General features: G+C 52.9%; 1 protein-coding gene across 1 annotated transcript in view; it reads right to left on the bottom strand.

The window, feature by feature from the left end:
• Window positions 1-10,286, bottom strand: part of N (neurogenic locus Notch protein) — a 73,235-nt gene extending 62,949 nt beyond the window's left edge. The window contains exon 1 of the mRNA XM_089582411.1: window positions 9,905-10,286. Coding sequence (XP_089438537.1) covers window positions 9,905-9,983 — 79 coding nt within the window. The 5' untranslated portion in view covers window positions 9,984-10,286. The remainder of the gene's footprint in view (window positions 1-9,904) is intronic.
• Between the last annotated feature and the right edge of the window lie 4,956 nt (window positions 10,287-15,242).

The following is a 15,242-nucleotide window of genomic DNA, read 5'->3' as shown; positions in this document are numbered from 1 at the left end:
GCGCGTCGATGCGCGACCGCGGAGTAGCGATTCGGGCCGCCCAGGTGCGGTCGCCGTGGCACACACACTGCACGCCCCGAAGGCTCCGTGTGCGTTGTGTACAACGGGCGCCGCTGGTCGTCGGCCGGTGCCGACACGCTACAGCGATGTTCGCGGCTCGCCACTTTTTGTTTAACCTAAGCGCTCACTCCCGGATTTTCGCAATATGAAGCTCGCGAGGCACGGTCCACTTAGCTGCGCCACTGCCCAGAGAAGAAAAGGCGCGGACGTTTGCGCAGGCACGCATTTGAATTTGCCGAGACCCGATTTGGAAATCAATTCTGTTTGCCTTCTGCGTTCTGTGGTGGGCAAATAGCTGCGCAAACGTAACGACGATCACGGTGCTGCCAACGCGCGCCAGACGTGCACGCAACGTCCGTGGCCTCGACAAACTTACAGCCGCCCACCTTACGCCCCAAGCAAACGGGCACCTCGGTGACTTTTCGGCAGCCGGTGGTCTGCCCGCCCGCGCGGACAAAGGAGTGAAACGCGGTTTCCGGGAAACCGCCGCGAGGGAGTGCCCCGGTTGTGCGGAAGGCAGACAGAGAAGGGCTTCCTGTCCGGCACGGTTTCGACGCGACCTCCCTTCTCGGTGCGCTAGAGGGGACTCGCGCATGGCACTGCGGCCGCCACCTCGCCAGCTGTGACGGGTTCTCCTTGACGCTGCACGAATGTGAATATATGGCAGGGCGATTGCCGAAAGGATGCTCCCACGACCCCGACAGGGAGCTGATCAGCTTGAGTAATACCGGTGTCAGACGGGCACTTCGACCCGTGAAGGGTCACTTCGGCGGCACGGTGCTGCAGGAGAAAGAAAAGTGCCGTTCGGAATGGACCTTTTTCCATGAACATACTGCGCATGCGCTTTGCCTCCTCCTTCGCAACCGTTCTCGCAGGGCGAAGCCGCCCAACCTGTTTGCCCTCTAGAGGCGTTTCCCCGGGTAACGACACGACAAGCTGCGGCCCGATATATCAGGTAGAGTTGGCATCTTTTAGGCCCACGTAGATGCGCACACAGTCCCCGCACCGACCTGAATCGAGGGAAGAGAAGCGGTCTGGTTTGCCAGCCTCCTTGAGTCGCCCCGACAGCGTAGTGCGTGACAGACGCGACCACAGACGGCCAGAGCGCATCGTGCTACACGACTCCGGCGCTGCTCCGAACTAGCTTCACGAAGTAAGGCCAAGCCGGCATTGCACAGGTCTTTTCACCGTACGGGGAAGCTAACTGTGCACGCGGACGGTGTTAGGTGCGTCTAAGTGGCACTAGGTGTCTTCGCCGAACTCACTTTGTGCCAGGTGCGTTCAGCAGCAAATGCCACTAAAGTTCACCGCGTGACACTGCGCGGATAACACTAAAAGCCAGTGTAACTCGTTGAAAGTGATTCGAAACTTGTCCATGTGACAAGGAAATAAGACTGCTCGCTGGAATTATTTACCGGCCCGCTGCAAGCTCATATCATACGCATGTGCGCAATTGGGTGTTAGTCGTATTGGCTGCCCTTCGTTTCATACGGCAGCTTGGGAACCCCAGTAAACGGCCCGGCTATTACTAGCGTCATTGCCGCCACGTGTTGTCCACTGATTCCTCGTCGCCCTGTCACTTCTGCTAGCTTAGCGACTGCACTCACATGGAAGTGCCCCATAGTTCTATCTGCGTTATGCGGACAATTTCTGATTAGCCACAAATATTTCATTCAAATATCTACGCAGTTCAATTTTGCGACTACGCCAAGGTTTGGACGCTACTTTGCAGTATTCTCCCATCGAAGTCAAGTTCACATCCCGAGTTTCACATAAAGCTCGCTGCATTGCTTGTCAAGTGTTGGAGAGCGAGGACAAGGGAAGAAAGAGCAGGGAATTCAACCAGGAAGGGATTCCGGAAGAGCGGGAGTGCTGTTGGGGGGGAGGGGAGGGATTTACATATTTCAGTTAACGCAATGAGATGGGCCCCACATAAAGCAAGTGGTTCCCAACTCCGCGGGTTCGCATCCCACTTTCAGCGTGTGTTCTACTTTGTCGAATTTTCTTGCAGTGTGTTTACGGACGGACAGAAATCTGCGGAGAAAGAGGGGGCAAAAATGCAGCCATTCGGCGCAAGAATATTTTGAGAAATAATTCGGGCGGGCGGCAGGACAACAGGGCCGCAACCCTGGACAGGGCCAAGTCGCTGCGCGGGCTGGCACGCACGCGCACCGGGGCTCGATCCCCGCTGCCGCATGTGTTTGCGCCGCCTGTCGACGCAGCCCCAATTTGCCCCCGTCACGCTCGCCGACGGCGCACAGGTTTCCCACGGGGTTGCTTGCCGCCGAGCGGCGCCCATCGGCAGTGACGTCATGAATTTCATCACGTGACTCCATTCTGGAGAAGTACGAAGCGTCGAAGGGAAGAGCTTGTCTTTTTTTCCCTCTTTGTTCCCAGCTGCACGATTTCCGCCTATCGCAGCCAAGGTGGTTTCGCGGTGATGTGAAACCAAAGAAATTTTGTGTTGATGCCTGCAGTCGATAGAATTCCGGCATACGAAAGGAAGAAGTGCCGGGAAGAGGCGAGGCTCGCTTCGTTGGAAAAACTGTTCACAGCAGGACGGTAAAAAAAAAAAAAAAATGAAGGTCGGAGACATCGCCGCGCTTCTCTCAGGATGGGTGAAAGCACCGCCGAGCCTGTCTGCTTAGACCAGCGCCGAAGCTCTAGTTCTGGCTCAAGGCGTTTTTGGCGCTCGCACGGAACCGCTTATTTCGGCCACTTGATTGAAACGACTATAGGCGTCACTCCCCTTGCCCCGTGACAGCTTTAGCACGCTTGATTTCCCCACTAATGCCGCTCAACTTTCTATTCTGATCTTAGACGCGTTTATGCTCATAGCTTACATTCAATCCATCAGAAGTTGTTTCTTTGAGATATTAAAAGGTACCGTGGCTAGGCCACAAGGCATCACTCGTTTTTTTTTTTTTTTTTTCGCCGCGTCTCCTAATTATTCCTTCTCAGAGACAGCGCGGAACAACACAACATAAGCCGCCCGTTAGCAGACAAACTCCGCAGCTGCTTCCCGCGCCAGCGCTGTCCACTGCGGTCCCTTTCATTTCATTTAAGTGTGAGAGAATGACACAGAGTTCTACCCTTCCAAAATACAGTACGCCACGTGTGGATGAGGCACGTGGCGGTGGCAGCAGCGGACTCCGATCCAGACGCCGGCGAACCGAACGCGCTCCAGCGAAGTCCGCTTCCGAGTAGGCTTAAGAACAAAGCCGCGTCTGCGGATAAGCGCGACAGAGACGAAGCGCAGTCTCGGAGAAAGCGCTTGTGGCGGGAAGCGCATTAGCGGGCCCTTGCGAGACGTCTAATAAAAGAGCCGGCGCCGAGACAAAAGGGGCGAGATGCTTTTGTAGCCGCCGCAGTGTGTCCAGGCTGCGCTCCGCTGCGCCACTGTGTCACTCCGCGCGCCGCCGAGCACGTGTCTCTTGTGTGCGTGCTTTCGACCGCTATACTTGGACGCCGCCGTGGGTGCAACTTAAGCCTAACTCTGGCCCGGGTGTGAATGACCAACGGGTGCCCCCCCGCGCGAAGGCGGACGTGCGACGGCCCTTTCTGTCCGAGTGGTGGCGGGCAGAGTGACGCAAGCGGCTCTGCTGGCTCGGGCGCTCAGACGTCGCGGCTGTTTCGTGCAACGTTGACTGCGAGCTCAGTATGCGACTAATTCAGTGAATGAACACATTTATCCACGGGAAGTATGAACTGTGTCCGATATGGGGACGGGTGCGACTAAATGAAAACAACGCTGGCAGCAAAAAAGCCGATGCTCGCTTTACTCGGGGGCTCGTGTTCAGGTCAGAAAGAACGCGAGACAGCGAGCAGCAAACGATCGATCTAGGGTTTAAACACGCGACAGCGTATTCTTCACTCACGGCTCTGGGTGAAGTGTTGCGCCGCACTTTGCCAGCTACCCGGGGCTTGTTTAGGCGCGGCAGAATAACATTAGGCTTTATTTTCAAGCTTAAAGGTGCCCTGCGACGTAGACAAAGCATGGGGTCTTTATTCTTTGTATGCAGAGTAAGGGACATTGTGAGTCCCGAACGCGCAATGAGATCACCGAAATCATAATATTTTATATTTTAATCTTCGCTAGAAATGCTTGGTTCGAGCCGATGGTGTCGCAACGCGGCGGCCATTTGCGGCAGCGGAAATGAGGTGGCATCCAGATAGGGCGCTGCCTTTCTCATTGGTTGGGCGTCCAGTTTGCATATTGTTCCTTTATACTTGCGAAATGAATCCAAAATATGTCTCTGAACACTGAAGGTTTTTTCGCATGCCACAAAAACTGGAAAGAAGCAGGGAAAGCGAAGGAAAACTAACAAGAATACAGCTAGGGGCGACACTTTCCATTCCGCTTCAAACCTTGGTGGCGGCCAGCGCTGTTCAAAAAACGTTGGCTCAAACCAGAAAGCGCGCGCGTCGAGACCGGCCGTGACCATACCAAGACGGCAGCGAAAAAAAAAGCCAGTCGACAAACCTTGCCCAGAATTGGGAAGAGAAAGGCCGGACAGGAGACGGGAGTCGAGTTTGGGGGGGAGGGGGGCTACTGCCCACAGCCTTCCAGTCCAACTAAAAAAGAAACTTCGGGGAGCTTCCTTTGTGGTTAGTCACCCCTGCCCTGACTACGGCGTCGCGTACACGGGGGGAAGACGCCGTCAAAATGCGCGGCTGTCTACAGCCCCAACAAAGCAACAACTGCATGCACGCTTCCGCTGCGTGTGCGCTAGGCGCGGTTCTGATTGGTAGCGCCCAATCTCGGTACTGGGTGAGTGAAATGGGCGAGTGAAGTGAGTTTTCGTCTGAGCTTTTCATTTCGAATTTTCAGAGTGGAATAACTTTCGTTTGCATGCTCCGATTTCAATAATTCTTTTTGCTCTGGTCTCTGGAAAGCATGACGAATCTATTTAATGATATCAACTGGTACTGAGAAAATCATCGCGGTGCCCCTTTAAGGCGATTTATTGCCGTTTATCGTCGCAACCGGGTGAAACGAATATAGTAGCTGGGCTACTTGGCTCTTCTGTTTTAAACAGGCTCTTTTATGCAGAAGAAACACCTTCACGCCGGAAACAAATTTACTGGCCTTGTTCCGCCGATGTTGACGTGATCATATTTATGTTGATTCTGAATGTACGTGCGGACTACCTCGTTGTGCTGACGGCGGTGCGGGCAAGACACTCATTTTTTTTCTTTTATTTCTAGGAAGCCCAACCTAACATGAACGTGCGTGCAACTCTTGGCTTAATTACAAATGCTTCAGGCATGGCACACTCCAACCACGCCCTCACTCAAAGTTCGTTACTTTTTAGGGATACTTACGCTATTGGCGAAATGGGATTTTCGACCTCAATTAAATGAACTTACTCTTAAATGAAGAACACATGTTGACGCGAGTTTTGCACGGTTGTTAGAGCATTTGCGCATGTCCTATAGAACACCACGGAGAACGTAGCTGAAGGCTGTCGGATACAGCATCAGGAAACTGCAGGCCCCCAAGCGGTTATATGCCGCAGCCCAGAGCTATCTTCCCAGAATGCTATCCCGAACATACGGATGTAAAAAGAGCATCGGAATTACATTGAATTTCTTCATTATATGGCAACTTCTGCATTGCATGGACGAAATGGAATCCGTTACTACCGACTGGAAATGGATGGCGGCGTGTGCTAGTGATACGTGTATTTAGTTTCTTTTGTGTTTTTCTAGCTTACAACAAACTCTGTTTTCAGTGAAAGGAACCTCTTCGGTCATGAGAACGCGGTAATCAATCGACACAGGCCGCCGTGAATGCGTCCTGTGTCCGCACAGAAAGCACTAGCAAGGGCGCCTGCAGCGCGTATCTGTACGTTGGGTTTCAACATCGTGGCACCAAACCCAAGCGGGTTGGGCCCAAACGCGCACGCCTGAGATCGAGCGTCGTATGCAGCGCCTGCACTTCTTCCTCGCTTACCCCTTTTCACTGCCTTCCCTCATGGCGTAGTTGAGACGCCCATCAAGTAAGCGCCCTAAAACGCATACTTGGCGAGCAGTCGCGCACTTCGCCCTCGCGTACCGGCTTCGTCCAAGTCCTGTGAGCCCGCAAGCGACATCTCATTTCAATGAGCATCAGCGCAATAATTTCGGCAGCCATTTTCTTTTCACAAAAACCCGCCGCGGTGGCTCAGTGGTTACGGCGCTCGGCTGCTGACCCGAAAGACGCGGGTTCCATCCGGGCCGCGGCGGCTGAATTTCGATGAAGGCGAAATTCTAGAGGCCCGTGTACTGTGCGATGTCAGTGCACGTTAAAGAACCCCAGGTGGTCGAAATTTCCGGAGCCCTTCACTACGGCGTCGCTCATAGCCTAAGTTGCTTTGGGACGTTAAACCCCAATAAACCAAACCAAACTTTTCACGAAATTTATTTTGTACAGAACGGTACGGTGAGACAAAGAAACGCTAGCGCACATCGGAACCGCAGAAGCGGCTGCAGGGCTGAATGAATGATAAAGAAAGCAGCTCTGGTACTGTCACTTGTCGCTTCGAGCCAACTGCTATCAGGAGGATGTCAGTCAGTGCGGAATGAGTGACGTCACGTTCTGTCTGGAGGGTCTTTCACCAGATCTGAGGCGCGAAGACGGGGCGGGATGGTGCGTAGCCAGCGTGAGTGTTCTGTCCGAGCAGCGGAGAGGGGGGGAAGCGAGGCTGGCTCGCGCGCGCGCATAGTTCACACGGTCGCGGCCATCTGCCGCGCGGGGGACTCCTCCTCCTCCCCCAGCGGAGCAGCAGCTGCTCGGGGCCCCTCTCGGGGGTGCGGGAAGTGGCGAGCACCTGCGCGCCATCCCGGCCTCCGCCTGGCCCCGCGGCCAGAACTCCCCGCAACTTCCTCCTGCGGGAAACACCGAGCTCCCCCCTATTTCCACATGTTTTTTTCTTTCTCCGCAATTGGGGCAGGAATGGGGACCGACTCGGCTGATGGAGCTAGCTACAGCTTTGCGACGGAGACCATCCGGAAGGCGCCGACAAGCGACGCTGTGTTTCCGCTTTTTTCCCCCCCTTTTCAGCAAACATCAAGAAACGGCGAAGACGAAATTCTGAAGTTTCTGATCAGTGTGCTTGACCAATTGCGAACTACGGGAAAGGTGACACCAAGAAAGAACATAAAAAAAAAACTCGTTCACAGGCTGCATTTTAACCAGTTCTCACAAGGAGAAGAGCGCGAGGAGCGATGCGCCAGCTGTTCATGGCATTCTTCGAAAAGGTGAGGAGCCCCTTAATATCGCGCGTAGTGGGAAGTTGTCGAAAGGGTAGAAAGGTGCCTTCCTCACACCTGCCCCTAGCTTATCACCAATGAATAAAGAAGGAGTAAACAGCAAACGATTCTTGCAACACGAGTTTCAAAAAGACTGCAATGGAGAGCGACTAGCTCCTCGCGCTCTCGGGTCTTGTGTGCACAGCAGGGAGTCAAAACTCAGCCTGTGAACTAGAGTTCTTGTGTGTGTGTGTGTGGGGGGGGGGGGGGGGGGAATGTTTCTGTAAGTCAGCATTCCCGCAATTCACCAAGCTCTCCCTTTGCACAAGAACACAGAAGATCATTCGGCGCGAAGACTGCGCGGACGACACGCCCGCAGTTTAGATCGGTTAGTCAGGCAGAGCAAAAACGATAGCTGGGCGAGCTGGTGTCGTAGCATCTTGGAAAAACAGCACTGAACAGAAATACACAGTAAGAATGTACAGGAGACGCTCCGAGCCTAAACGGAAGTTTCATTGGAAACGCACACATACACAGAAATCAAGAAAGACCGTTTATGCACCCGCGCCAGAGGTCACAGCCCAAAGTCTATATCTTGGCTTCATTAAATATGGCTGCTGACTAACGTACAATGCAGAAACTGTTTTGGGTTGTAGTTAACATCTTACACGTGTGCAAGAATGGGCTTTCTTGACTTCTGTTTGCATTTGTGCATATTACGGAGCGCGCTTAGGTGTTTGAAGTATTCTCACGCATTCCGTAGGGAAGATATGAGAGCTAATTGGGTTCGTACACGAGCGCACCAGCGGCATGCGCTAACTACTGTAAAAACTACTTCCTAATTTTAGCTAGGTAAGGCGTGAAGAGTTTGACACCAAAACGAGCTCCGTATTATTATGACTGTACGTTTCCAATGAAACCTGGAACAGTGACACCCCCCCCCCCCCCCCCACCTCCCCCCGTCTTGCCTTTAGGAGCAATAGCCCAACGTGAACACCTGCTCCTCGCCACAATGGCACATTTTCGCGGAGAAACGCTCGGGGGCATTCCCCACACGTGCACAGTAAGCAAGTCTCTCGCGACTCGTACACCAACCGCAGACATGGAATATTCACAAACCTATTTTAAATGCTCTCGTGCCTACTGAGTCTGACAGCTTGTGACCGCTTTTTGCTGTTCAAAAGGTTTTCCAAGGATTTTATTCACTCCTCAACAAATTTCCACAGCATGGACTAGACTTTGCCCTGAACTAGTAATAGGCGAAACCAGCGTACAAGCGTAGCGCTCATGCGCCTAGTAAGAAACATTACAATGAACCACGGCGATTCCAAACGGGCTGCAAGCTATTAGCTCTACGACGTTTATTAGAGCGAATATGTAAAGTCAACGCCGGAGAAGAAGCCTGAGCTTTCTCATGCAGAGAAACTTCGCGGCCGCGAAGGTGCATCTTTTGTCAACGAACCACTGTCCACTGAACGCAGCTAGGCCTAGTCACCGCAGGCCCCCGCAAGCAGTGTCACAGTGAAAGCGCGATGCCCGCCAGGTAAACAGTTTCCTGCGCGGCCAGATGATCGCCATCAAGCGCCATCAGCCATTTTGCGGCGGCACTTAGCCTGTAGCGAGGTGACTCTGCGAGCTCATTTTCAACGCGCGCTCGAACAATGCCCCGCGCTGCTTAGACCGCGCAACGGAGCAGACGACGACTAGGCCTAATCACCTCAGTGGCGACCCTCGTGGGTCTGATTTGGAAGGCGCGGACAAAAATAAACACGACCACAAGGAAGAGACGGAGAGCGGCGGCGTCAGCGGTTAGCGCTGCGAGCACTTTGTTCCTTTTCCCTTTCGATGAACTCGGCGTAACCGCGGGATAGGAAGAACGAGCTGGCCTCCGCGGAGCGCTGCACCGCACGGCTCGCCAGATGGTGGAGCGGACTTGTAGGAATACGGGGCTGCCGCATGGTCTCGCCAAATGCCTGCATGTTGCGCGTACCCTTGGCGATAGGCGTAATCTTTCGAGTAGTGAGCCGTATCAGGTCAGCCTAGCGGGAGAAGGTCCCAAGAGCCGCAGATAGTTGGCGTGCGTGCGCAACGCGCGGAATATAATCGACTTTTTGCGGTGCCTCTCGAGAAGGGCGACAACTAAGGGGCCGACACTTTGCACTATTGTGCCGCGTTACTACACCCAGTGAAATCGAGGCGTTTTGAAAACCACGAGAGACTCGCGCAGTCCAAGTTGGCACGCGTTGCGCGGGCACCCGCGGAGACTGACATTCTTAGCTACTCGTTAGGAAAGCGTCCAACAGCTCGCCCGCAGAGCCGTGAGCACAGACTGCGGTGAGATCATACTTGGAGCTTACGCGCGGCATCGCGCTCCTTGGCAGCTCTTGCGGCCATTTCCGACTACCAGGTAGTGGGAAATGACCACAGTGCAGGCCGAAGTATTGCAGCGGAATGTACACTAGAGGAGAGAGACCCACTCAGGACCTGCTTCAGCAAAGCTTTGTTAGGCTCCGAGTGGTTCTCAACCCGGGGGAAAGCAGCGCCGTCGTGACGCTCCTGCTACTCGCAGGCGAGCATCACAACAGGCTGCTGGAAAACGGCGGCTGCTCACCTTGCACCGTGAGTGGTATCGTAGCTGCAACCAGTGCGAGCCACAGGCCGACGGCCACCCCGGTTTTCCGAGGCTTCATTGTTGGTAGCGTCGTCTGTCAATTAATCCAGATCGCGCTTGCTGTCACCGCCAGCGGCCTGTCATTGTCTGCCGTGTGCTCGCTGCCACAGTAATCCAGCAGCACGTAATCCAGAGCGCGCCGGCACGCATCAAAGCGAAACACTTCTGACTCGCGCACAGTCTCAGCGGTCCACACTTTCCGTTCACTCAAGAAAACATCGTCCGCGAGCACTCGGACGCGTTCACATTCATGCCGACTCTCAGCACCGTCAACACTGCACTGAGAGAGGACGCGGACCTGTTCGAAGACCCCTCGGCAAGCCGTCCCCCTCACCCGCCTCTCTTCTGTTCCGCGCCCCGTCCGCGCCCAGGCAAACGTCCCATGCGCGGAACCACCTCCGCAAGAGGGTTTTTGAACTCCTCCCTTTGTGCTCCAAACTTTCCACACCACTGCTGAGTTACCCTGATTTGCAAAGATGGCAGCGAATATCGTTCCTGAGGAACGTTCGTGCTCGCTTTACTCGCTTCTCGGCTGCAAAACAACTTTTAAAAGCTTCAATATCGCGCACTACTTTATTGCGCGCACACTGCGCTGGGAAAGCGTGCGAGTGGTTGTCACGTGACCTCGCGGAGGAATGTTGTCTGCCAGGTGGTTCTCTCTGCACTCCTCCTCACCACCGTCCTGCGTCCGGCCGCCCGGCGGCTCGGCGCTGCTGCTGCTGCTGGCGCTGGGTGACAGAGAGGAGAGGAGGTTGCAGCGAGAGCGTCCTTCTCTCCTACCCACTGCGGGCGCGCTCTCTTGCTTTGGAGTTCGGGTTTTGCTTTTAGACCCCCCTCCCATTCTGCGCCCCGTCTTTACTTTTCAGCGCTCGAAGGCCTTTTCTCCGACTCCGCGAAGCCTCCTCCGGTTCTTTGATTATGCTTTTGACGCTCTTGTCCCGACGGGGATTGACTTCCTTTTGTTGATTTTTGTTTTCACTCCGTGAAGAAGGGAGCGACTCGCGTCCCCGCGTTGTCATTAGCGAAAAGCAGTCTTTCTATAATCGACGGAGCGTCTCAAAGCCGCCTTTCGCGAAGACCTCAGAGAACGTAGGCTGCGGCGTTGCTGCCATGTGCCTTGAGAATTATCTGCCCCGACGGTTGCGTGTCTCCGAGCGCACTCCCTGCAGGCCTTCGCTGCCCACTCTTTATAAATTGTTTGGGATTACTTTTTGCAGGTTGCCTTCCCTTACGTTTGCTCATGCTTTGGTATTTGTCGAGAGGGACGGAGAATTCTTGCACGTCTCGTGTCAAGCGAGGTGCACTGCGGAGCTAACTCATCGCTGTCAATGTTCAAGGCGCTTATAACATGCCGAATATTTCCGCATCGTACATGTTCGTTCCTTAATTTTTTTGCTGCATTACTTCGGTTTTCAGTTATTTTGCCGAGACCGAATGTACCATAGCTAACACAACTACACAGCCACATGGTCTTAAGTGGTGCGCTGTACATAAGGCTCGCTACCCATGGTGCTTTCTTTACTGTAGATTGCAAGTTTTTTTGATATGCAAAAAAGTTACCGGAGCCACTTAAGGGATTTCCGAGCGAGTAATGCGAAAGCACGGCAATTCTATTACAATTACAATCCAATTCTGTTCTAATTCTATTATTCTCATTCTATTCTAATTTTATTCTATTCGTTTGCAGTTGGTGCAGTTGTAAGTACCGGTACTGACTATTACTGGTCAACATTTCGCATTTTCCCCGCTTTGTTGACGTCACACCATTTGGACCAATCGCAACTAAACGCCGCCACTTTTTGGGCGATGCCGGGTGTGCGTGTCGATGAGCCAATTAATGATTTAGAAGTACTTCTATTACACTCGCATTAATGATTTCACGGCTCCGTAACTAATGCGTATTGACATTACTTCATGAGCTACGTGTTTCAAATTTCAAAGTTCTCTCTGAGCGCTAACGAAGTGCATTGATCCCGCGTGATTTGTCGTTCAGCACAGTTTTCGGGGCAAATTTTCCAAGCGTAGCTTATATACACAGTTACCGTTTTATGCAAACAAGGGAAGGGGAATGAGGGGCTCGTTATAAATATGAGAGAAGCCAACAGCCACAGAAACCAGGGAGCACAGGGATTTTTTAATTAATTAATTTTTTTGTGGTGTTGATCAAGTAAGAATATTACTGAATATGTTGTCGCTTAAAGCTAATTGATTAGAAAAGCAGAAGAAAAAACAACCACATGCCGCCGGTGGGATCCGAACCCACGACCTCCGAATTACGCGTCCGGTGCTCTACCTCTGAGCTACGGCGACGGCTGTCAAACCTTCTGCTTTCGGGGGTATTTGTGTTTACAAGTAACCTAACCTTCAGAGTGTTCATCAGCGCCACCCACGTTCGTAAGCGGCGGACGTGGAACGTCCTGAGTTACCGCTGGTATGATAGTTTGTACGTGACGTCACGGGCGCCATCTTTTGGCGCACATACTAGCTTCCGCTGTGTACGCGGGGAGCGGTTGGCGAAAAGCGGATTAGAAAGAGGTGGCTGCTATGACGCCAGTAAAGCTATGTATGTTATTAGTACGCGCTGCTCGCATTTCAACTAACGAGTCATTACTGAACCGTTAGCGAAAAAGAGGGAGCTACTCCCTCCTACGATTATTATTTTGATGCGAGACCATCTCTCGCATTACTTGGCTGGTTGTGCGAAAACCCCGCCGTCATCAGAAACCCGTGGCAGAAACGCGGCACGCGAATGACGTCATCACCCCTCCTGGAAGTGTCACCGCCGCCGCCCAGGCAACATAAGCCGCGTTTACATGAATGCGACAGCAGCGCATCGCATTTTGCTAGCGTATCCGCGGAGCCGATGCGCTACTGTTTACAAGTACCGCCTCAAGTCTGGCAGGACATTGACACTTCGCCCATTGCACGCTGCAGAGAGGTCCAGTCACCCCCATCTTGAGCGAAGTCTGCTTTGTTATCCGCCTTAAGAGGGGGGGGGGGGGGGGGGGGGGGGGGGGAGTATTACATAGCTACGGCAGGGAGGAGGAGGGTCACCTCCAAACCTGTGTCCATTCGCGACGTGTTTCCCTAGCGCATTATCACCGTTTCCATGAATTCAATGCGCTCATGGGAAACACTTCTCCTGGCACCGAAGATTGCGACTCTCCCCCTTCAAGAAGGGCAAGTCGACTTCCGCGATGTAATGGAACAGGCACGACCCGCTTTATTAATAAAGCCGGTCGTGGGAACAGGTATCGGAATCAGAATCATGTTCATTTAACATCATGTCAATGTTGGGTGCGTCGACAAAAAGCCAGTGAAAGGCTTGACGAGGCCGACGCACCCCACAGAGGCATTGCAGTGGTACACAAACTTCAGAGCACTTTCGAAGAACAAACGAGCATACAAACAAACAAAATAAATAACAGATTTGGCATTAGCTATGCATCAATTCGGACTCCTTCCTCCTCCCTGGGGTGGCTATACAATATCCCCTAAGTCCGATATCAAAGCAGACTACACTCAAGATGGGAACGAATCCCCTGCGCCGCATGCACTGGGCGAGAGGCCACCGTCCCGCCTGACGTGATGCGGTACATGTAATCAGTGGCGTGTCGCCTCCATGAGATACGGTAAGAAATAGGATGCGCCTCTGTCTGTCGTATGCATGTGAACGCGGGTCTAGAGATTACACAAAAGGGAAAGTCCCCGCCTCCAAAGTGAGTTGGCCTTCAGCTTTCGTAAGAGTGCGGGAAGTTGCATCGCTCGCGAGTACCTCATCAGGCGAAACGGCACAGCGTGGCTGGAGGCGGCAGTTCACTGCCGACGAAGTACGAGAACAGCGTTCGTGCACAGGACTCTGCCTTCGGCTCTACGCTGCGGCTCGTCCATTCTCGTCGTCAGAGACTTGGACGCACGTTCAACGCCAACGTTCATCGAAGCGATGCGTGCCGACCTCAACTTAAGACTCGCCTCTCCAATAGATGTAGTCATCACTACGCGAGGCACAGGAACCGACTTGTCATTCGAGAACATGCAACGCACAGTGCACGAAGTAAGGTACGCATCGACGTACTACTCCGTTCACAAGGCCATGCTACTGTCGATCAACTTGGACCCGCAGACGTCGTCGCCGGAGTCCATGAATTGACGACGACGAAGAAGAAGATGCAACACGCTCCAGGCACCCGTCGGACGATGACTACGACATCCCCCCAGATTATGAGATGGAGTTCGCCTACGAACCCAATGAAGAAATGTAGTGGTGTCATAGAGAAAGAACACTCGACGCAATGTGGGTGAAACACTACTTTACAGAGAACTCCTCAAATAAAACTCAGCTGAGAGACCGCAATGATGGCCGCTTTGTCGTATTGCGTTGATCGCAACCTCATAAGCAGCAACATTGCACTCGGAAACATAACGCAGCGACACTAAACTCAGCTATAAGTAATGCTCTCGCATTTACGCATCGTAAGAACTGCTTGTTTTTTGTTGTTGTTTTTTTTTTTGCACAACGTAATCAAATTTCCATCAAGCGCCCATCGCACGTGTCAGCGAACTTGTCTGCAATTTTTTTGCCAAAGTATTTTTATTATCATTTTCTTTTTGTCCTTCGTGTCGGCGTCTTCCAGCGTCGGGAGGAAAGACCTTCTCAATTTTAACTCCTTGAAGCAGTGCTATAGAAACCCGCTCGACAAACCAGACAGTTCTCAACATGCGCCGCATGCATACGTTGCCCTAACGGCCTGAAATGTCACTCATTAAATGCCGTTTCCCATGACCGCCCGTTGGTCTCTCACCTCTGGCACCTGTTTCTCGTCTTCATACAGGAGGGCGAGAGCGATGATTTCGTCCTTGAGCGCGATGAAGTGCAAAGGAACATTCCCACGGCCCGGCCGTTCAGAGTTGGTATGGCAGGTCTGCGTTGCTCTCCACTTCCTCCAGATACAGGCGCTAGACCTTGCACCAGTGCGACGATCGGCCGAGCTTACGAGCTTCTTTATGCATTCCGGCTTCATCACTTCGGCACCGAACGTTTCCACACAGGAGCAGTGCTCAGTAGTCTACCTTGATTTCTGCCCCTAAATGTTTGGTGCAAGGCAATAAACGGCTGCCTTGAAAGATGCTACACTCGAAGCTACGAGCGTGCACTCGTCTCAGTTGCCCCACTGGATTCCCACCGCCAGACCAATTAGAATTCGTGTCCTTTCTGCAAACAAGTGGCATTTTTTTTTTTTCCAGTGGAGGTCTTCAGAATGGAGTATAGGGTACATCA

The sequence above is a fragment of the Amblyomma mixtum genome, chromosome 3 (assembly GCF_055824585.1).
Source record: "Amblyomma mixtum isolate Tamu chromosome 3, ASM5582458v1, whole genome shotgun sequence".
Taxonomy (NCBI): Eukaryota; Metazoa; Arthropoda; class Arachnida; order Ixodida; family Ixodidae; genus Amblyomma; species Amblyomma mixtum.
This window is presented reverse-complemented; position numbering and strand designations above follow the sequence as displayed.